At 38.3% G+C, this 25,073-nt stretch overlaps 1 protein-coding gene across 1 annotated transcript in view; it reads left to right on the forward strand.

The window, feature by feature from the left end:
- Window positions 1-5,588: 5,588 nt before the first annotated feature.
- stard13 (StAR related lipid transfer domain containing 13) overlaps window positions 5,589-25,073 on the forward strand; it is a 163,714-nt gene continuing 144,229 nt past the window's right edge. Inside the window, exons 1-2 of the mRNA XM_031896084.1 lie at window positions 5,589-5,755; window positions 14,855-15,677. Coding sequence (XP_031751944.1) covers window positions 14,991-15,677 — 687 coding nt within the window. The 5' untranslated portion in view covers window positions 5,589-5,755; window positions 14,855-14,990. The remainder of the gene's footprint in view (window positions 5,756-14,854; window positions 15,678-25,073) is intronic.

Here is a 25,073-nt window from a genome sequence, read left to right on the forward strand (position 1 = left end):
CAGACCCCTGCGGACACAATCAATGTTTTCTCCGCAAAGCCACAAATGGGGATTTTAGTCCCCAAGGAGATGGAGGTCTTACATTAGTGGCATGTATAAAAGGTTACATAGCAGCAATTTAAAATAGGAGAGAATGGATGGAAAAGAAGAGAAGGCATACAGAGGATAGGAAAACAGGGGAACAGAGAGATCACAGTATGAAGGAATTGGGGTAGGGAATTGATAGGTGAAAATACTGTACATACAAATAATGATGAGGGAAAATTTGGATTTTGCGAAAAAAGTTTTGTGAAACTGCCACAAAAATTCACAGAGTGAAGAAAAAGTTGCAGTCACATCAAAAAAGTTGTAGTCGCATCAAATAGGTTGCGGTTGCGTCAAAATTTGTGGTCGCATTAAAAGAGTCACTCGCTAGCCGCATTTCACTACATTTTTATATTCACTTATAATTACATACAAATATGTATTATTTACTAATCTTAGCCTCCTATTTTTATGCTACTGTTGTATTGTAAACCTACATGTTCTACCCACTGGCAGTAAAAATAAGGATTTTTGTTCTAACCCATTAATCAGGCGTTACCAGAATTAACTTCCCAAGGCTCCGTCTATCTTCCCCGTCCTGCGCGTTTCTCCTTTGGCCTCCAGCTCTGTGCATACCTGATAAGCTCACAGTAAAATGAGCTACGAGTTTGCTCTTTCCTAGGTTTCATTCTTGGTTTTTTTCTCCTCAAGATGTCCTTAGATGTCTTTACAAATATTTCTTAGCGAAGGTTTTCAATTTACAGACAAGCTATGTGAAAATGATGAAGCGACACAGTAGCCAGAGGCTTGACTTTGGCCTTACAGCGGCAAGTGCACGTGTGAATTTAAAAAAAGGGTGACGCCAGGTGTTCATTATGAAGATCCCGCAAAAGCACCTTGTTAGGGCAGTGGCTTATTAATCATCATCAAATAGATTTTTCAAAAATGTGAAGTACTAGACACTTGCTTAGATTCATCAAAGGACACTGAAACTTACCTTTGGATTTTTGTAAAGAACATTATAAATCAAGTATTTGAAAATATGAGGCTCTCTAGATGTTAAGGAACTACAACTCCCATTATAGCATCATTGACTCTATCTTCATAAAACTTGCACTGCACGTGCAAGTGGGCAACTCTCCTTGACTGTTGGCTATGGGCACTATAGGGGGGGTTGTTTTCTCTGGAAAAAAAGGCACTTGCGAGGGGACATGATTACTTTGTACAAGTACATTAGAGGTGATTATAGGCAGATAAGGAATGTTCTCATGCAGAGATAGGTCAGTATGGGTCTGTATGTGAGTGTATAGATAGGTCAGTATGGGTCTGTATGTGAGTGTATAGATAGGTCAGTGTGGGTCTGTATGTGAGTGGATAGATAGGTCAGTATGGGTCTGTATGTGAGTGGATAGATAGGTCAGTATGGGTCTGTATGTGAGTGTATAGATAGGTCAGTGTGGGTCTGTATGTGAGTGTATAGATGGGTCTGTATGTGAGTGGATAGATAGGTCAGTATGGGTCTGTATGTGAGTGGATAGATAGGTCAGTATGGGTCTGTATGTGAGTGTATAGATAGGTCAGTATGGGTCTGTATGTGAGTGGATAGACAGGTCAGTATGGGTCTGTATGTGAGTGTATAGATAGGTCAGTATGGGTCTGTATGTGAGTGGATAGACAGGTCAGTATGGGTCTGTATGTGAGTGTATAGATAGGTCAGTGTGGGTCTGTATGTGAGTGGATAGATAGGTCAGTATGGGTCTGTATGTGAGTGGATAGATAGGTCAGTATGGGTCTGTATGTGAGTGGATAGATAGGTCAGTATGGGTCTGTATGTGAGTCTATAAATAGGTCAGTGTGGTTCTGTATGTGAGTGTATAGATAGGTCAGTATGGGTCTGTATGTGAGTGGATAGACAGGTCAGTATGGGTCTGTATGTGAGTGTATAGATAGGTCAGTATGGGTCTGTATGTGAGTGGATAGATAGGTCAGTGTGGGTCTGTATGTGAGTGGATAGATAGGTCAGTGTGGGTCTGTATGTGAGTGTATAGATAGGTCAGTATGGGTCTGTATGTGAGTGGATAGATAGGTCAGTATGGGTCTGTATGTGAGTGTATAGATAGGTCAGTATGGGTCTGTATCAAGCTTTATTTCACCTTTTGATAAACATGCCCCTTTAACATTAAAACCCAGTATGATTATTTCTACCAACATGGATTCTTGCAGTTAAGTTACCATCAGATACAAGGTACTGTTATACAAAGTACTGGAGGTGAAATATGTTTTGTTTAAAATGTTCACATTAGTAATAAAGTTGGTTGAGGAATGGAATAAGAAAGAATGTGGCCTTTTTGGCAGTGAAAGAGACAGGAACAGCAGCTTTTGGTAGGTAAAGGTAGGCCTACAAGAGGAGCAGGGGAACCCTGATGAAGGCACTAGAGACTGTCAGATAAGTTGGTTTCATTAATGAGTCTTTTAAGTGTCTCCTTCTATTTTACAAATGGGTTTACCTTTCCCATTAGAGCGAATTGTTTTTTATTCAGTTTGTGTGCTTAGAATAAAGCAACATTGCTTTCCCATCTCATTGTCATTGGCAAATAACATATTTATTGGGCAACCCTATTTCCAAAAAAGTTGGAACACCATGTAAAATGTAAATAAAAATAGAATAGGATGGATGTGCAATCACTTGTACACCTATTTTTAATTGTAAATAGTACAAAGACAACATATCATCATAGTGTGGGCATATGGTGCACACAAAAGTGACATTTGCAATATTTGACCTGGGCCCAGGCTTTAAATGGGCCTATTTATTGAAAGACAAAGGATATATTAGCTTGTGTTATAGTTATTTTTAGTTCTATTTTTAGTTCTATTTAATAGCAACATTTGTGTGATCTTAGTAATTTCCTCCCAAGACACATACTATTGGGGGTTATAAACATATATGCAATAGAATAGAAGCAAGCACACTGAAATTACATCTCTTCCATTAAAGTCATTTATTGTAAGTTATACTGTGCAAATAGTGTGTGACATGCACAACATTTTGGGATCCCCTGCCTTTTTTTCCTTGGGTCCTCCCTTCCTCATATTAAAGGAGAACTATTGCCCCAGAAAGAATACATAACCAACAGACAGTTTGTATCATATTATATGGTCTATTAAAGACTCTTACCAAACTGGAATATACAGTATATATATATATTGCTAAATATTGCCCTTTTACATCTTTTCCCTTTAGCCGCCATTTAGTGATGGGCTGTGTGCTCCCTCAATGATCAACTGACAGGAAATAATGCAGCTCTAACTGTAACAGGAAGTAGCGTGGAGTAAAAGACCTTTAAAAAAGAACTTTGGCTGATGTGACTTTGTTCCTGTGCGCCATAATTTGTATGATTCCAGGGGCGGCCTTATCACTTAAAATGGCAATTTTCAAATGGCACATACTTCTATAAAGTTATTTATTTAGCTGGGTTTAGCATTTGAGCTATTTCATGCAATATATTTGATAGAGATCTGTATTGTCAGGGGGTATAGTTTCCTTTAAGACCAATACACATCCTGCTTAACTATTTGGCAGTTATATGCAGTCTATGAAGTAGAGTATTTCCAAAATAGCCATTGAGATGTTTATAATTGTTTGGATTTACAAGGGTAAAGTGGGAAAGCCAGTACAGAACATATTTAACATTGTTTTCATTCCTTTTTAGTTGATGTTTTGCTAAATGAAGGCATTATAAAAGTACCCAAACACAACTGACACTGCCCATGCTAAGTGCCAAGCACTGTTATGGGATTAATCTGGAGGTGTTTTTCAACAAATGGAAGCCTTTACAAGCCACAGTACAACTGCACTTTGTTGTAATCTGATCAGGAATGTAAAGTTGAATCCAGGTGCTTCAGGTTATACTAGGTTATTGTGCGAGTGTCAGTGGGATGTGGTGTTTGGCCGAGTCCTTAGCATGAGCTCATACCAACTGATATATCTGTTTTCTTCTGACTGCAGTTCCTTCTGGGGGGGGGGAAAGAAAGAATAATGAAAATTATTGTTTATAGTTATGTGTTAATGACTTTCCAGTATTAAGTTCCCATCAATGGGGCAGCATTTTCTGCTAGGAACCTAAAAATCCATATTATTAAGAATCTTTTCAACGTTGGGAAAATATGCATATATAGGCATAGAACATTTATTTATTATAGGAGCTGCCATGTTGTTTTATTCTTCAAACACATACAATGGTTGTAGATTGATGGTGCTGTTCTGCTGCATTTCAAGGACAATTGGCTGTAACAGGGGAAACAGTTTGCCCAATAACCTAAAGAAGATGTTGACTTTCCTTATTTTTATATCTCTAGACCAGTAAAATCTACATGGTTGCTACGGGTTACTGGAACATAATTTACATAATTATCAATATGACAGCCCTTGTTCTTCTCAGGGTTTACTTGTACTCAATAATTGTATTGCCGAGTAAAACAAGTGCATCCCATCTATGCGACCCTGGGAATCTATGTATACTTGTATATTTTTATATATGTATTTGTCAGAACAGGCAGCATGGCAGGTTTCATTAAAATAAATAAATAGTAGCCTGGAGATAACTTGAATATATCTGGGTGGAATCATTTATGATTTACTATAAAATCCTAAAAAAATAAAATACATACAAACAGGTGTATACTTTCCCTTTAAACCATTGGCTGACAAGGTTTTTAATCTTGCACATGGAACATGATGTTTTACTTCTCTGCTTTAAAAGTTATTGACACTTTTTGTGCTTGCATGGGGGAAACTGTTGCATTCGTGACATGTAATATATGTATGGGAGCCCTTATCCAGAAACCTTTGAATTATAGGAAGATCCTCAGATCCTAAAAATTCTGGATAATAGATCCTATACCTTTACTCTGTTGGTAACTTATTTAGCAATGTAAACACTAGTGATCAGGAGGCTCAGCTGGTGCAGATTAAAGCTAGTTATACACAGGCAGATTTAAGATACCAATTTGGACCCACAAACCCAAAAAAGTCAGCAGCTTATCTGCCCTTTTATGGGCCCTACCGACTGCCTCTCTAACAGATATCTGGCAAAAATTGGGCAAAAAAAAAATCAGACAAAAACCATATCACTGCATGTTATTATCCAATCATTGAACCAGCGGACAAAATATCAGATCAGTTCAATTTGGTGCAAAATGTAGGTGGCCAAATCAAAAAGATAAAGATAGTAAAGATCCAGTCATTTGGTGAACTTGCCAAACAAGCAGATGTGTGTGGCCAGCTTCAAACAAATGTGTTGATGTTGGAAACTAATAAATATATGTTTCTAAATGTCATGGATAACATAAGACTGTTAAAATAATAGCAGACGGTAATCTGGTGACAGTATCGCCTTAGTTGATAGAAAGACATTTTACACAAGCTGAATTCTACCCATAACTGACACTCCAGAGACCCTCCCTCCTATCCTTCTCTCTTCTACTTCTTCAAATAATCCGCCTGGTGCTTGTGTAGGCAGTGCTTCCCTCGGGCATTCTAACACATAGTTTTGTTGACAGAGTTCTTCTGCTGCATGCAAGGCTAACATGCATTATATTGGGGATCTACTACAACTTTCTATTAAACTTTAATTCCCCCAAACCTCTTCATCTACCCACTCTGATCCGACTGCAGTTACAAATCACTGGCATGGATGCTAGGAGATCTAGTGACAACACTCTGAAGCAGGTAAGTGCTTATCCTCTCATTCATATGCATGGAGGCAGTAGTGTTTGTTACGAGATGTGGGTGTATTGGTGATTGCTTTATTATCAATACAGAAACGATGTTTGCTCAAGTTCTTTGGGCTGACATTTTAAGGGTCGTTACTAAGATTCAGTGAAAGACATTTATTTTATGAAAAGTGGTGGATTCATTGTAACGTGATTCGATATTATACAGGTATAGGATCTATCCAGAATGCTTGGGACCTGGGGATTTCCAGATAAGGGGTCTTTCTGTATTTTGGATCACCATACCCTGCCCGATAAAACATTTAAACATAAAAATAAACCCAACAGGATTTTCTGTCACCAATTCATGCAGCTCAGTTACAATCAAGTTCAAGGTACTGTTTTATTATATAGAGTGAATAGAAATGATTTAAAGATAATAACTATTTGCTTAAATAGAATAATATGGAAAATAACATTCTTATATTTCTGGATAGAAGGTGTCCTGTTCATACCATCCCATACCTGCGCTGCATATCCCTGTACTTATATGTATATGCAATAACAATGTGAAAATATGAATATATGTTCTAACGAATTCATTAAAATGTATCCAGAATAAGAGATATATTCATCAGACGTAAATGAAATATGTTACCCTTTAGGGAACACTACAGAACCTTCATACATATACACATTTCACAGCCACTTATTTGGATTCCCCTCATCAGGGGCCCCTTTGAAAGCAGAACTTAAAAGCAAATATTCCTTTCAAAGACAGTTGTCTAGTGTACAAATATGGTATTTGCCAAGTCCATAGGATTTCTTTTCTTTACCACGCATGGAAAAAAGTGATTTATGGAGCAGTGGCTTCACACGAGAATATATGCTCATTTTGATATATTAGTGTAAAGTTGTAAACGCTGTATTCTGTAATCATCCTGAAACACTTGAAAAAGAAAGAAACGAACAAGGCTGTAAAAATTCTACATTAAATCTATAAATAAACCTGAGACCGAACCTATAAAAAAATAAAGCAACCTAGCTGAAACCTGCCAAGGCTTTTTGCTATTCATGCAGACATAAACTGAAATACTGTTATCACTTCCCAACTGTGCCCACAGTTATAAAATAGTGTACATAAAATAAAATGACTCATTCGCAGGTCCAAACTTATTTCTACATAAATATAAATATTTATATAAGTCTTAGAATACAAAAGTACAAGTTATTAAGTGCATACTGCTTAGTGTTATGTACTTTTGGATATCCTCAGCACAACTGTAAATGCTAGAAAGATGTGGTTTGGTTTAATCAGATTTTGCTTATCTTTTTTATCTCAACAACTGCGCTGCTAACGGATCATTGTAAAATCCCCAAAATTAATCTTACTGGGTCTATTTAGGCTAAGGACCCCCCATGAAATGAGTTAAGGTGGCCATACACAAGGTCAAGGTCGCCAAGCGAGCAGATCTTCTCCTGATATCCCCTGGGGCCAAGTGATCGAATTAGAATGGCAAGTATAGGCGCCGTTGGTTGGGGGCCGCATCAATGAGACGATGCAGTCCCCAATCCGACAGAAAAATCAAACCTGCCCGATCGAGATCTGGCCAATTTCAGGCCAGATGTTGGTGGGGGAAGCCTGTTGTTCGTACCCATACACGGGCAGATGAGCTGCTGAATCGGTCCGATATCAGCAGGTAGCAGTGCCGGGCCTAGCTGACCAGGTGCCCTAGGCAACCTGGTCGGCTTCCCCCCCCCCGTGTTCCGGGGCCGCTGCAGTGTGAGGATAGGGTACAGAAGTAGAGGTAGGTAAAAGCAGAGGTATCTGCATGGCACCCCCCCACCATTGCGCCCTAGGTAGGTGCCTCTTCTGCCTACCCCTAGTTACAGCCCTGGTAGCTAGAATCAGCCCATGTATGGCCACCTTTAGTCACCCAGATAGATTGCTGCTACCACGGGCAACTAACAGCTCCTAAATGCCTTTCCACCGGCAACAATAAGAGCCGGTAGGGTGGCAGGGGTTTTGAGTGGCCTAGGGGCACCCTAGATCTAAATCTGGCCCTGGTAGCAATTACTTGTCACGGCTACTAAACCCCAGAAATACCCTGCCATAGACAATACTGAGAACTGCCTCTGCTAAAACACAGGTAGAGACCATTATTAGTAAATGACCAGCATTGTCTATTTTAGTAGCCATGACAAGTAGCTGCTACCAGTAGCTCTGTCAGTAATGCTTTTTATTGCTTTCCCAACATGTTAGTTTAGAATTTGTTTAGTATTGTTACTGGTTAAAACAATTGTTCTAACGTGGCTGAAATGATTGTTTCCTAAACAATGACTGATATGAAACACTGTGCTCAAACACAAAAGAAGGGCACACATACTTGCTAGGTCACATCAGCCAATTAATAGACAGAGCTGCATCTTTTACACCAAGACTACTTCCTGTTATGGCTGGAGGCTGCATTTGTTTCCTGTCAGGTGATCAGTGATTGACATCACAAAACATGGCTCAACATAAAGGATGTAAAAGGAATATATTTATTAATTTTATATTATTAATGTTATATTAATAATAAATGGTTTGCAGTAAATCTACTGAAGCTTTTTTCCTACTTTTTGGATTTTTGCAGTTATATTTATTAATATGTACGGTATATACTCAATTGATTCTTTGATTTGTTACTTAATAAGATATTAATTTTCTGTTGGTTGAGTAGTCTCAACACTTTAAGCAAGCACATCTTATTTTATGGTACTATGGCTACAGGAGGTCAAACACGTTTCTGCAGTTTTTGAATAATATATATATACAGGTACAGGTATACAACCCGTTATCCAGAATGCTCAGGACCAAGGGTATTCCGGATAAGGAGTCTTTTCGTAATTTGGATCTCCATACCTTAAGTCTGCTAAAAAATCAATAAAACATTAATTAAACCCAATAGGATTGTTTTGCCCCAATAAGGATTATTTATATCTAATTGGGATCAATTACAATGTACTGTTTTATTATTACAGAGAAAAAGGAATCATTTAACCATGAAATAAACCCAATAGGGCTGTTCTGCCCCCAATAAGGGGTAATTATATCTTAGTTGGGATCAAGTACAGGTACTGTTTTATTATTACAGAGAAAAGGGAATCATTTAACCATTAAATAAACCCAATAGGGCTGTTCTGCCCCCAATAAGGGGTAATTATATCTTAGTTGGGATCAAGTACAAGGTACTGTTTTATTATTACAGAGAAAAGGGAATCATTTAACCATTAAATAAACCCAATAGGGCTGTTCTGCCCCCAATAAGGGGTAATTATATCTTAGTTGGGATCAAGTACAGGTACTGTTTTATTATTACAGAGAAAAGGGAATCATTTAACCATTAAATAAACCCAATAGGGCTGTTCTGCCCCAGTAAGGATTAATTATATCTTAGTTGGGATCAAGTACAGGTACTGTTTTATTATTACAGAGAAAAGGGAATCATTTAAATTGGAAAAAGGAAATCAGTTTTAAAATTCTGAATTATTTGCTTATAATGGAGTCTATGGGAGACGGCTTTCTGTAATCCGGAGCTTTCTGGATAACAGGTTTCCGGATAAGGGATCCCATACCTGTAATATGAATAGCTATAATTAAGCAGAAAACTAAAGCAATACATTCAGTGGCGTAAAAACAGAGTAAGCAGACCTCACGGTTGCGGGGGTCCCAGGAGGCAGGGGGGGTCCGGACTGCAGGGCCTGCTTCCTCCAATGGTGCATTTAAATCTCTGGCGGGATTTATAATGCAAATGGGTCTATGTAAATGCGTCAACGCTTGGAGAGGGGGACGTGGGAAGGGGGCTTGTTGCTACTCTGTGCCGGGCCCTTCCAAAGACTTTTTTCGCAGGGAAGCTCGACGCAGCGTCGTTACGCCACTAAATACATTCATAGTAAATAATATATAAAATACCCTCAACCTCTGTTCTTCCCATATCATTATACAGTGACAGAAGTCCACACTGAAAAGCAATTAAAAATTGTGAATTTTTAGGGCAATGGCACATGGGTAGATAAGTCTTCCACAGTTAAATCTCAGCTACCGCTAGTACATCATACAATGAAAGCAGTGGGAATTTCCCTCCCCTGCATGTTACGTATTAAGAGCACTAGTTTCTTATTGCTCTGGTAGATTATACAATGAAGGCAGCGGGTATTGGCATTACCTGGAATGAAAACCCTGAAATAAATGGACAAAGCAGAACAGGAAGGTCTATGGCTGTGTATTAGGTAGTAAATGACACAAGAGCAATGGTATGTATATTTCACAGATATTTCCATAGTGTTTTAGAAGCAGTCCAGATTATTCAGGTTAAAAAGCTGTGGAACACAGAACACTATGACCAAAAAAAGAGGAAAATCAAGTGATAAAACCAAGTTATAAAAACATGATAGGACTGCTGCATATTGTGGCACTTGTAGGAAACAATTTAAATATTAAAGCAGTGTCATCAGTGCCATAGCTACATTTGTAGGGCCCTTAGGGGAGCCTGCTTGCTGCTCTTTATTTTTTAGTTGAATACAACAACTAAAGATCTCCTTAGGTAGCTGGCTTGGTATGTGTGTCTATTAAATCTGAAAATGCCAATTGTGGGTTTTCTGGGTTGGCATCGCTGCATTATTTAAACATGGCAAATATTGCTTTATTGAAATTAACTGTTATGCTTTAAAACTCACAAATATATTATGTCAGGTATAGGATCCATTATCTAAAAACCCATTATCCAGAAAGCTTCAAATTATGGGAGGGCCATCTTACATAGGCTCATAATCAAATAATTCACATTTTAAAAAATGATTTCCTTTTTCTCTGTAATAATAAAACAGTACCTGTACTTGATCCCAACTAAGATATAATTACCCCTTATTGGGGGCCAAAAGGTCCTATTGGGTTTATTTAATGGTTAAATGATTCCCTTTTCTCTGTCATAATAAAACAGTACCTGTACTTGATCCCAACTAAGATATAATTACCCCTTATTGGGGGCAGAACAGCCCTATTGGGTTTATTTAATGGTTAAATGATTCCCTTTTCTCTGTAATAATAAAACAGTACCTTGTACTTGATCCCAACTATGATATAATTACCCCTTATTGGGGGCAGAACAGCCCTATTGGGTTTATTTAATGGTTAAATGATTTCCTTTTTCTCTGTAATAATAAAACAGTACCTTGTACTTGATCCCAACTAAGATATAATTACCCCTTATTGGGGGCAGAACAGTCCTATTGGGTTTATTTAATGGTTAAATGATTCCCTTTTCTCTGTAATAATAAAACAGTACCTTGTACTTGATCCCAACTAAGATATAATTACCCCTTATTGGGGGCAGAACAGCCCTATTGGGTTTATTTAATGGTTAAATGATTCCCTTTTCTCTGTAATAATAAAAAAGTACCTTGTACTTGATCTCAACTAAGATATAATTAGCCCTTATTGGGGGCAGAACAGCCCTATTGGGTTTATTTAATGGTTAAATGATTCCCTTTTCTCTGTAATAATAAAACAGTACCTGTACTTGATCCCAACTAAGATATAATTACCCCTTATTGGGGGCAGAACAGTCCTATTGGGTTTATTTAATGGTTAAATGATTCCCTTTTCTCTGTAATAATAGAACAGAACCTTGTACTTGATCCCAACTAAGATATAATTAATCCTTATTGGAGGCAAAACAATCCTATTGGGTTTATTTAATGTTTAAATGATTTTTTAGTAGCCTTAATGTATAGAGATCCAAATTACAGAAAGATCCCTTATCTGGAAAACCCCGGGTCCCGAGCATTCTAGATAACAGGTTACCCACCTGTATAAGATTACAAATCTATATGTTATAACTAGTTAAGGTAAATTGTACAGTGTCAGTAATAACACATGTAGAATATAGTGTAAAATAACACCTAATACATCTGTTTATTAGAACATTTTTCCCTTGTTAAAAAAGTGAGGTGAGAAAAGCATCAGTTAACGTTGAAAGCACAGGATAATAAATCTGTTATTCATACAAGAAATGAGCAATAAATAGATAATTATAGCTCTGATTTACCTCTAATTTGTATAATACACCATAGAACTGGCAATATTCTCTGTATAATGAGCATGGAAACAAGTACTGAGAGACAGTAAAGCATTCGTACAAACAAAGCATGCACCGCAGTCTCTTGGAAATGGACTTAAGCCAATTTTTGCCTGTGAAAATATGCAGTTATTTATTAAGTGGAGTAAATATTGTTATTACTATTAAGAGCTGCTTTTGATTATTTATGTGGGGGAAGAGGTCCTTTGCTAACCCAGTATATGCTGTCAGCATTGAATTAGTAGCACTGAGTAGATCCTCCCCTAGACTTCTCTCACTGATATTGTGCACCTGTATGAGGGTCTGAATACATGCAAAACTCTCGGATATAAATATGTAGGATTGTGTGAAACTTTAATTTTAATTCTGTGCCCTTTAGCTTGGGGTTTCTACATCATTTTCCCCGTGGGAAGCAGCAGGTTAATGCTACCATTAATTGGTTTATGCACCTTGTTTTAAGTATAATATTTTATTAAAGCAATCATGAAATCCACACTGTCCAAAGCACCTTGTACTCACAAGTGACCAGCTCATGCAAATTTCACACTGTATCCACATATAAACGCAAACTATCTACTGAATGGTAGTGTGTTGGGGGTTTCCTTAATGGAGAAGGATCTAGGGGTTTTTTGTTGATAACAAGTTGTCTAATTCCAGGCAGTGTCATTCTGTGGCTACTACAGCAAATAAAGTGCTGTCTTGTATAAAAAAGGGCATTGACTCAAAGGATGAGAACATAATTTTGCCCCTTTATAGGTCCCTGGTAAGGCCTCACCTTGAGTATGCGGTGCAGTTTGGGCTCCAGTCCTTAAGAAGGATATTAATGAACTGGAGAGAGTGCAGAGACGTGCAACTAAACTGGTTAAGGGGATGGAAGATTTAAGCTATGAGGTTAGGCTGTCGAGGTTGGGGTTGTTTTCTCTGGAAAAGAGGCGCTTGCGAGGGGACATGATTACTCTGTACAAGTACATTAGAGGGGATTATAGGCAGTTGGGGGATGTTCTTTTTTCCCATAAAAACAATCAGCGCACCAGAGGTCACCCCTTTAGATTAGAGGAACGGAGCTTCCATTTGAAGCAGCGTAGGTGGTTTTTAACGGTGAGGGCAGTGAGGTTGGGGAATGCCCTTCCTAGTGATGTGGTAATGGCAGATTCTGTTAATGCCTATAAGAGGGGCCTGGATGAGTTCTTGAACAATCAGAATATCCAAGGCTATTGTGATACTAATATCTACAGTTAGTATTAGTGGTTGTATTTATAGTTTATGTATGTGAGTGTATAGATTGGTAGGTGTGGGTTAGGTGTGCTGGGTTTACTCGGATGGGTTGAACTTGATGGACACTGGTCTTTTTTCAACCCTATGTAACTATGTAACTATGTAACTATGTAACATGACAGCACAAGCAGAAGTTAAAATATCTTTATTTAATAATACCAATATTACAAAATTTCTATGATCAAGTTAAAGGGGCAGTATACCCTTTGTTCAACATGCAATAAATAGGGTTTGTGCTGAACTTACTTTTTGTCTATGGTTTTATTTTTTGTCTTAAGCTAAACTAGGGAAACAAGGAAATTACAGCTACTCCATGTTTGGTCTTTGTGAGATACATAATTGGTTTACCAGTACACCCCCCTTCTTCCATTATTGTGACTTCTGTTAGAAAGATTCTGAATAAGCACCAATAGCATAAAAAAATACATTCATACTACTTAATGGCCATGAACCATCATATAATGACAATGAAGCGATGAACAACACCATCCATAGGTCCAAAGTAAAAAAGCCTTTATTATGATATCATTCTTTGATCTACGTTGTACAACCATACATGTTTTGTGATTAAAACAATAGGCAAAAAGTATGTTCCGCACAATTGTTATTCATTGTATTTGAGTTCACCAAGGGGGTGTCCCTTTGGACATACTGTAAAATTGGTACTGGAGCTATAGGAGCAAATGGAGTTGTGAGTAGGGATGCACCAAATCCCTAAGGGGCAGAGTTACTAAAGTTAGTATTTTTTTCTATGATTCATGGTTTTTGGCTCTAAAACACCATTTTTTCATGAAAAAAAAACATTTTCACCATTTATTATGCATGAAAACCACAAAAAAAGCAAATTGCAGCAATCTTTATTTAATTTGTGGTCTTAGAGGTTTCCGGGGTATTTTGTGTTTGTAGGTCCATGAAAATTCTTCTGAAAACGTAAAAATCTCAAGTTCAAGATTTTTGTGCTTTTTTGTTTTTTTATGCATTTTGATTTGTTTGTGCTTTTTATATTTGGATATTTTAATAAATAACTTAGTGGTTGTAAAGGAAATGAGTTTATTCATGGTTCCAAAAAAGTCTAAAACCACGAGAATCAGAATGTTGATAAATGGGCTTCTAAGGGCCATGGCAGACGGGAGATTAGTCGCCATGCGACATATCACGCTTGTCACGGGTGACTAATCTCCCCCAAATGCCATCACACTAGCTAGAATGTAAATTGCCGGTGGGATGGCATATGCGGCTCCAAAATTGCAGAGGTTTCCTCTCAAGGCAACTTCGCCAATTTCAGCAAATCGCCGTGCCACATATGCCTTCTACCAGCGATTTACATTCTAGCCGGTGGGATGGCATTTCTGTCAAGGCCCTAATAGTTGCCCATCTTGGAAAAGGAGGGTCTGAGGGCAAATGTCAGCATTGCTGGGTGACAGGAGATTGCACCATCATTAAAGGAAATGTTTCGTAAATTTCGTAAATTTCTAAAATGAGAGGTAGTGTATGAGTAAATATCAGGCCTTAAATCTATCTAAGAAAGAATGCATATAAGGGGTTCAACATCAAGGTAGTTTTGGAGTTAGGGAAGGATATTTTTCAAAGATGAGTTCAATGGACATGGATTTTATATTTAATTATTAAATTACTAAATAGTTGATAGTCCCCTGATAATATTCTAACACAATGCTGGCATATAACTTATCCTTCTTCTCTTTTCTCTGTCCTTATTTCAGGAGAGGAAGATGATCTGCTGCAGTGACAATAAAAACATTTGCTGTGAAGATCACATTTTCTGTAATTTCTTTTAAAAACAAAACTGCAGGAGAATTCCAAGGATATGGATAATATTTATGAATAAATCTGTAAAGCATGGAAGGTCTTTTAGAAGATGAAGACAATTCATTTTATTCTATGAGTTACATGCACTTCTTAACAGCAGAAAACATGCCATATCAGTTCCCAGCGGGAAGGAATGAATACAGTAGGCAAATGGAGATTAATGACAATATACTGGCAATGGGGACTAAAATTGCAAATTTGCCTCCTATAAAAGAACACCACGTGACACTGACAGAGACTGAGGAAAGGCCGTGCTGTGTTATGGTTGGTAAGGAATTTAAAAGTGAAGAAGTAGGCGGGGCTATATTATACCCACCATTAGCAGAAACCAATCACTTCCTAGCAGCCAACGCTAATGCAAAGACCCGGTATATCCAAGTGGTTGAACATGAACCGAGTGCAATCCTGTTTCGGGATTTTTCATTAGATAGCTCCATACCTGGGGCCATAGCACCCAATATTTTAAACTCTGAAACCTCAGAGGACAAGGAAGTTTATGATGAGGACGAGGAAGAAGAGTCTGATGAAAATGGTGATGTCTTCACAGAATTACCGCACTATGAGTCTATGTTTCCAGGACTTAGAAGGAATCAGTGTCATCCAATAAGCCTAAATGGCAACATCATATTTAATTTTGAGGATGTTTGTCAGATACTCAGCAGTACCCAGAGTGGTGCCGAACAAACTTTGAATGAAGGTGAAGGGAATAATCTCATGGTAAGAATAAAAATATTGCTAATTTTAGTAATTAAAGTAAATTCATGTTATTTAGCAAATGAACGTCCACTTAAGTTGTGTTATACAGATGATTAGTTCAGGGAATAACCTATTTTACAAGAATAAAGTTAATACCTGCATTTTACTTGAGTAGCAATGTATATTGTGATTAAGGGTAACTAATGGGCAGTATATTTTTGGGGGAGGCAGTATGGCTTTATGTGGACAGAGCATATTGCTCTTTTTTTAACAACTCAGTGACTCGTTATATCTAAATATTCTTCACTTGGCTGTCCTTATTTTTAATTGAGGATTTCTTTGTTCCTAAATAGTTCCAGGGTACAAAATATCATCTTAAATGTTTATAACTGATCTCCCTATATACTAAAATAATAATTTTAGTGGACATTGAAAATAAACCATGAAACCCAAATTCTTTTTTTTTTATTAAAACATCCATACTTGTTATAAATGTATATAAATCTGAGCTGTCACTAATATATTGACTGCCCCTGCCTTAGGCATAAAGGCAATTACTTTCACTTACTGTTCAACACTTTGTATGTATCCTGTACATGGGCATAAAGTGCCAGATTGTGGAGGATAAACAACATTTTGAGATGATGCAAAGTTTGTCTTAATAACAATGTTTACAAAATGTTGCCTGCCAACTTGCTGTGATTGTGAATTCCAAGACTGAAGGAAACAAGATTAATATAATTTATATAGTGTATTAATGTTTATTACTTATTTGGAATTATTTCTTAAGGTGACAGGTCCCCTTTTTAAAGATTAAACTGGGAATGCTGTAAGGTTATGTTATCTCATACCCCCAAAAAATACTTAAGCTATCGAATCTTATACATGGTAGTGCCAGCAGTAATCCCCTTCTCTGTCATCCTGCAAGATCCCCAGTAGCTATATATATACAGTTAAATGTTCGGCTGAAGGAACCATTCAGTCTTCTAGCTTTGAAAATGCTTATATGCCTCTAGGCCCAAGGTGCAAACCTGGAAATTCCGACAAGTGCCAGAAGGGTTGCTGTAAGCTGTCATAGGCTGGTATTTTATATTGGATCTGTGTGGTGTAGTTTTGGCCTTTGGGTAGATGAAATGCCTATTTTGAATCAGTTTCCCCACACACTTATGTAATGTTCTGCATTCTTGTGGAGGAAGCATTCCTGCTATAGAGGCACCTCTAGGTAATCCAATAACTCCTTTTCCCACAAGGCAGATGTGTCACTTTCTTGCTATTTGAAAGATGTTTTAGTCAGACAAGACCAAGATAAGGCTTTTTGGACAAAATTCCAAGCTATACATGTATCTTAGATCTGACATTGCCCACTCCTTAAAAATAAATGTCATACCTGCAGTGATATATGGTAGTGGTTGCGCCATGTTCTGGGGCTGCTTTATATCAGTTCATCTTGTTTAAATAGAAGGTATAATGTATTGTGCAAAACACGGGGAACCGGTTTGAATTTTTTAAAAAAGAGTGAAAACTCCTCTTATTCAAAGAGAAGGATCCAAAACACAGAAAGGTAAAAAAAAAAAAAAGGTAACCCTAAAACAAGAAGGTAAATGACCTGAAATGACAAGGACTGATCTTATTCCAGTTGAGAATCTGTAACACCCTAGGGAAAATGTGGCTGGAAAAATGTGTCAAAATCTCTCTCAAAATTGTGTAAGGCTGGTACATATGTAGAAGACTAATAGCAGGCGTTGCGCCAGTAGTTGGTAAGGATTGCATATTCATGCAAATAGCATAGTTTTTCCCTTTTTCGTAAGATTTTCTCCAAGCACAAAACAGTGTTACATGTAAAAAAAATTTAAATATTACAGAGAACAAAAACTTTGGTGTAGGATGTGTTATTCAGTAAAATAAGGATTGTTTAATGGGTCCAACACTTTTGCAAATCACAGTATGTCAGATAGAGAACATATCGAGTGGAACAGCACGTTCAGCAGAGTCATCACATGAATATCCTTTCTGTGATAAGAAGAGAAATAAGACGTGTTGCACAGATAAGAACCCACAGAACTTGCCTGACAGTTTATTTGCATCATCATTTATCATCATCATTTACTTTCTTTTTTCTATGAACTCGTGTTCTGGTTTCCCATATCTCTAACAAAATAATCCTTCTTGATCCATGTTCAATATCTTGCTATATTAAAGGGAAAATTCAGACAGGGGATCTTATTAGCAATGGCTCCTTAACACATCCACATCATCACTCTATGAGACATTATTGACTTTAAATGAAGAAAGCTCAGAAGACATTTCTTATGTCTTTCCTTAGAAGAGCAACATCAGAACAGTTTTCTGTTTTTCTTCTGAACATCTCTCTCCTATCTTTCCAACCAGACAGTTACAGAACCTGTTACAGCACCATGTGGCGCTGTTGTTACAAAATTCATTTGATTGGCAGTTAACAAAACTTAAATAACTTTGAAACTTAAAACATAATGTATCCGGATTGCAAAAATGCTTGGAAAAAGCACCCTAAACTATTGTACATTTTAAGGGTAACTTATCCTTGTTGCCATGATGACAGTCTAGATATATATAAGCAGCTCCTTTTCCAATGCTGTGCAAAAACAGCTGCAATCCTCTTTCAGTTTTGTCTGGGATCACTGTTACATACCTGCTACAAATTTACTAAGCTGTGTAAGGGAAACAAAGATGCGGGCACTACAGTTCCTCCCTCCCTACTCAATTCTACAGCTCACTGACAGCAGGGGGGCCTGTTCCAGAGTACAACAGCCCCCCCTTAAGACCCAAAAGCCACTGGGTAATGTTACTTCCAATAATTAGGTACCAAGTGGAAACTTTTGTCCTGCCCCAGTAAATATCAGTCTAGAGTTAATGAAATGCTCAATGGCCATTTTTAGTAATCTTTCTACAGTGATTATAGTGGCACATCTGTTTAATATTTATTTCCTGTAGTAATTATACTGGCGTATCTAGGCTTAATACTGTATGCTTATTATGCATTTTCTGTAGTAATTGTACTGGCATATCTGGGGTTAATATGCCGATTATCCTTTTTCCGTAGTAATTATTTATACTGGCTCATCTGGGGTCAATATGCAGATTATCCATTATCTGAAGTAATTATGGTAAATAATAATGGTAAATCTTGGGATTTCCCATTTTCTGTAGCAATTATATTGGCACTTCTCAGGTTTATATGCTGGTGTCCATTTGTTGTAGTAATTATACGAGCATGTCTGGGGTAAAATGCCAGTTATCGATTTTATTGATTTGACTTGCTTGTCTGGGATTAATATGCAGATTATTCATTATCTGTACCCCTCCGATGGATAAGGGTACATAATTAAGTGTTGGGGTACAGTAAGGGTGCTTGGCTGTCGCCATAGCTTGCCTTTTGTGGCCTATGGCCAGGGATTGTTGTGGCAAGGTAGTTGACCGGTAAGAGCACAGGCTTCTGCAAGCAGGGCTTGATTTCTCTGCGCAGCACCCAGAGGCCAACATCCTACACTGCCCACCCAAGATCGCACCCAAGAGCATCCTTTGATCTTACACCCAGAGCACAGAGGAGGCACAGAGATCCTAGATCCCAGTGCTCCCACTGTGAGCAAGCTTCAGATGTGGCTGGGCAGCATGCCACCCCATAATTTGAGTTGCCCTAGGCCCAGCCTTCGGGGCCTTGCCACAAATCCGGGTCTGCCCGCAAGAGTGGTGATAAATGGTTGCTTGGTTTCACGTGCCCATCTGAACAATGGGGTTCGGGCAGTGACATGTCAGGTAGCCCAGCAAAGTGGATGGTAGTTATTAATGGCAAGCATTCCTTCAGATCCTTCCTTCAATTTTCTGTATGTTTTAAATTAAGAAACGTTTGGATTGTAAGTTTATATGTTATTGTTATTATTATTGTATCTATATTTTGATCTGTTATTATAAACTGTGGCCTTTTGAGTCCCAAAACTGAAGGATGGAGGTGCAAGGTGAATAGGGGTAAGACTATGGGCACTCTATTCCCACAGGGCTTGACACTGCCCTTGTCTAAAACAGTTATGTGAAATAAATAAAAAACATAATTCAGAAACAATATTTTTTTTTACAAATAAAAAATGAATTAGAAAAAGACAGCTGTTTAATCCCTCTCACTCCTGTATAAAGCAAGGGACTGTGCTCCAGCAGATTTAGTCTGTTAACACTTGTATGCCAAGGGGGTTTATCTGCTATCCGTAAAGCAATAACAACACAGAGGTATGTCAGCAGATAAACTGGATTCAGTTACATATTTACTCTTCCCCACTAGAATTCCTGTACGATTATTGATACATTTTTCAGCATATTTCTCAATGGCCAAGTCTATAAAAATGTAACTGTCAGAAACCTGTAAAAACACGCCAGAGCGATTATACTGCATAAAAAGATGAGGAATGTTCTCCGGTCATTGAAATCTCTCTGTCGCAGTTGATGCAAGCTTTCAGTCTAATCTATTTTGAGATTGGTATTGGCTAAGGAAAGTGTTTATTGAAAGGCAAATTGGACACCCTAACGCTTAACAATTCTCACGGTATATTTTCTATGGGAGATTGGTTATTGGACCTCTATGGTATTTCATGGTAGAAAGCCAGAGTGGGACACACACGTCATGCATGCAGAGGCGATGAGAGTCCCAAGGCAGTCTAGAAACCTTTTCTATAGTTATTAAAGGAGAAGGAAAGGTAAAAACTAAGTAAGGTTTATCAGAAAGGTCGATTTAAAAACAGCCATAAGCACTCACAGAGTTCTCTTTCAAAAGAAACAGGATTTCTTGTCACTTTGTTTTCCTGTGCCAGAGTCTGCACAGTTCTCTCCCCTCTCCTGCTCCCCCCTCCCTCAAGAATGCTAAGAACCCTCCCCAGGAATGTGGATCTGAGCCAATCAGCAGGAAGCTTCCTCATAGTCTAACTAACTGAGCATGTACACTGGTCTTGGTCTTGGTGCAGGAGAGAGGCATTATGGGAATTTTCTTTACAGAACTCAGCGTTTTTTTTCCTATGAGGCTTCTGATCATCTGAAGGCATGCCTGCAGCTTGAGATTGACTCTTTATTAGCCTTTCCTTCTCCTTTAAATCATACAATCACTTTTTTTTTTTTTAAATTGCACAGGAATGCAAAAATGAACAAAAGCCATGCACATTTAATGACATACTATGGACTTCATTAACTTACATATTCAGTTGGGGGCAAAAAAACAATTACACCTACAACAAAATGGGAATGTCGCTGAAAGGCCATGTTTTTAAGAACAAAAACTGTGCGTCTACCATTGGGCAAGGTCAGTACATTTCCCAGGCAGCACTTATGTATAGGAGCATATAGCCACCTGCATCCAAACGTTGCATGAGTTGCTGTGGAGCATATGCAATGTTACCTAGTTTCCTATTTTAAACATGGAATGGACTGTAGGAAAAATACAGCGCTTAATGGGTAGAACATTTGTTCAGCACCCAGACCCCAGGCTGACTGTACCATCCATAAAAAAGGCAGTCGTGGTAGTGGAGCAACATGGAGCAGCTGTCTCTATTGCTTCACCTGGTAGAATGGCCCAGATCATTCTGTCGGTCAGGGGCACATATATCCATTTTACATGTAGTCTGGCCAACTTATTGCTATAAAGGTCCCAGTCTGCAGACCCCATAGGTGTCAGGACTTACCAAAAAAGGGTTTTGGACATATGAGGAAGACTATACAAGGCATGGTTAGGACAGATTTGTGTGTGATCTAAATGTTCTGATTTTTATTTCAGAAATGTTGTTACATATGTAATAGTGGTACAGCACTGAAAGGAGAATGTAATCATTGTGGCTAGCAGAGAATGCCCTTGTTTTGTGTGTTGTTAATACACGGTGCTGATACAATAACCTAACTGTACATTTTTATTTCATAAAAGCCTTCATACACCAATGCCGGTATTCATACCATTAGGACTTTGCACCTTGACACTTGTCTGCTTGTGCCAAAGATGCAGCCTATATAGGAGTAATGAAGATGTCAATGTGCACCAACACTCCCTTCCACCAAAACAAAAAACACATATAGTAAAATGAATGTTAGGTCCCTGTGTATGGATTGGTTTTATAAGGCTAGAAACTGTATTCTGCTCATGTAATGTACTGTAGTGGTGGGTTAGTTTCGAATGGGCATAGGATAATAACTTTGTTTGTGCCGCTCTAGGCCCGGGCCTTTGTGTGAATTAATTAAAAAACAGAAGGTAAATTCCCGAAATACCTGACGTATTAGCACATTAATTATTTATTTGAACTATTTGTATCAACCGCTTACTATAGAGTAACATCAGCTGGATCTGGGATCTATTTACTTTTCTACATGAACTTTGCAACACAAACAATAATATTATACAGCAATATTATGGAGCCCCTAAACTTACGCAGTTTATGTAACCTATTCGAAAACTTACGTAACTTCCATATAAAGCAATTACAGCTCAAAGAAGTGGCAGGTAGGTAGGGAGGGGGTTAAACTTAGGGCAAATGCCACTGACCCCCTATATGCATGGTCAAAATTCCCTGTGTGCCCTTGCCCTTAGCCTTACTGGTATCTTCTCAGAAAACATCTTCCCTTGTTGCTGGCTGCAGGGCTGAAAAACTATACACTCCATGGTGCGTCTTTTGCTGCAACTGGGTCTCCTAACACAGCTTGGTCCCCTAATATTATTATTATTTATTTATATAGAATTGTTTCCATAGTAATTTATATACAAGTATAGGATCTGTTATCCAGAAAGCTCCAAATTACGGGAAGGCCTTCTCCCACAGACTCATTATAATCAATTATAATACCCTTTATAATCAAGTAATTCAAATCATTTTCTTTTCTCTGTAATAATAAAACAGTACCTTGTACTTGATCCCAACTAAGATATAATTACCCCTTATTGGGGGCAGAACAGCCCTATTGGGTTTATTTAATGGTTAAATGATTCCCTTTTCTCTGTAATAATAAAACAGTACCTGTACTTGATCCCAACTAAGATATAATTACCCCTTATTGGGGGCAGAACAGCCCTATTGGGTTTATTTAATGGTTAAATGATTCCCTTTTTCTCTGTAATAATAAAACAGTACCTGTACTTGATCCCAACTAAGATATAATTACCCCTTATTGGGGGCAGAACAGCCCTATTGGGTTTATTTCATGGTTAAATGATTCCCTTTTCTCTGTAATAATAAAACAGTAGCTGTACTTGATCCCAACTAAGATATAATTACCCCTTATTGAAGGCAAAACAATCCGATTGGGTTTATTTCATGTTTACATTTTGTAGAAGACTTAAAGTATGGAGATTCAAATTACAGAAATGTCCCTTATCCAGAAAATGCCAGGCATTATGGCTTATGTCTTATGTAATTATGTATGTAATTGCATACATAAATTAAACATCATTTACATCAGCCCATGTCCCAGTAGAACTTACAGACTAAAGGGCTTATATACAAACACAAGTGCAGTATGCAAAGTACAATTTTGGAAACAATTTGACATGTTTTTTTCCAACACAGCAGTGGTTTATTCACAAGTCCAGTGTCACTGGCACTAATGCTAGAATTACATTTGTGTATGATTCTATGAAGCAGTTTAGTTGCATCTATTGACGTAGCCTGCAGAGGGAACCCTGGATTTTGGCCGTTCTCCTAGGGCACCCAGCCGGCTTGGTGCACCTCTGCTACCTTTAATTAATGCCATTAATGTGCAATAAGGTTTGTGCACTTTTGTGTGACTGCACTGGCAGCTGCCATCATATAACATTTGCTATGGGCATGGATGCTGCTGCCATCAGGCAAATGAAGAAACTCATCGCAGGCTGCAAATTACCAGGGGTGGCAAGAAGAGATGAAATTTTAATTTTCAAATCTGAATTTTTGCTCTTCTTTTCTCTGCACTAGCAATACGCCCCCCCCCCCCCCCCCACAGCACCCCAACAGTAAGAAAGTTTAGCGGGGGGGGGGAGCAAGCCCAGGAATGCGCTCCTGACTATGCCTAGTTTTATTAGGAATTAATCTGCATGTTTTTGGACTGGGAGTGGAATCCGGATTACGCAGAGAAAACCCATCCAGACATAAGGGGAAGCATACAAACTCCTTGCAGATTGGCTGGAATCAAAGACCTTCAACTCTGAAAGGAAGCAGTGCCAACTATCGGCACCTTGCTGCCCTAACACAGATGGCATGAGTGAAAGGAGCCTTTTGATAAACTATGTTTACTTTATATGCCTTGTATGGAATGGTACCGCAGTTTTGAGTTATAAAGGATGGGTGAAATGCAGCGATGACCAAAAATGACCAGAGGGAATGCTATCTATTTCATAGCTGGTGTGTATGGAGGCTTTCATTGCTGAATGCTCTGCTCAGCAGTAGATGGCACTAAAACACCGTTATGTGAAAATAAAGAGGCCAGTCCTAATACTGCAGAATACAACTGAAACCAGAAAAGCAGGTGAAAACCAAGGGGGAGCCTCAATTTCAAGCGCCGTGCAAACAAAAGATCGTTTCTCATCCAGTAATCACATGCTCATTTAATAAGCAAGGACATGGGGCCAGATACAGTGGGTTAGAGTTATTGGTTTGGGGTTTATCTTTACCAATGCACTTGACACTCCATTGTCATTTAACACTGCATTTGTTCAGGGACTTTCCTAGCCCTAAATCATTTTCATTAGAACTAATAACTGCAGATAAAAATGTATACCTCAGTTATTTCCATAGCTATTGGGCTCCTAGCTATGAAGGAAAGCTTGGCTCCAATCTGAAGGGGCTGTTGTTGAATGGAGCACTGCAGGCTTGCGGTCCCCTGATTTACTTATTGGTTTACTTAATGGTTACACAATATAATGTGCTACTTGTGCTTTTATTTTTTTTTTTCCATTTTTGCTAAAGGGGACCCTATTATAGGTGCCTTGGGCAAAACCCTCCCTACCCATTTCCCAGCTATCATAAGGGTAAGGGTATATTATTATATTATATTAAACACAGTGATACACATCCAGCTGTGGGCATTCTTGTTCCCTTTTCCAGAAGGTGACTAGGTACCATCAAAGCACCACAGATAATACACTAAGGGAGAGTGGGACTGGCAGATGGTATCAGATTAACCTTAGGTCTTTGCTTCAGCCCTACAACAACCATTAGCACCGTTAGTACTGCGAGCAAATTCTGTTCTGCAACACTTTTCCTGAATAAATAGTGCCATTATCTACTTTCCCCCTAATGTGCTGAAGCCCAGGCAGAATCTCTATGAATATTTCATGAGTTCATGAGTTTCTGCTTTAACTGATTTCCTAGGTGGTTATTTTCACACCCAGTGCAGCATGGCGAGCAGATGTCTTATATAATATATATGGGTAAGATAATTAGATGC

Source organism: Xenopus tropicalis, chromosome 2 (genome assembly GCF_000004195.4).
Source record: "Xenopus tropicalis strain Nigerian chromosome 2, UCB_Xtro_10.0, whole genome shotgun sequence".
NCBI lineage: Eukaryota > Metazoa > Chordata > Amphibia > Anura > Pipidae > Xenopus > Xenopus tropicalis.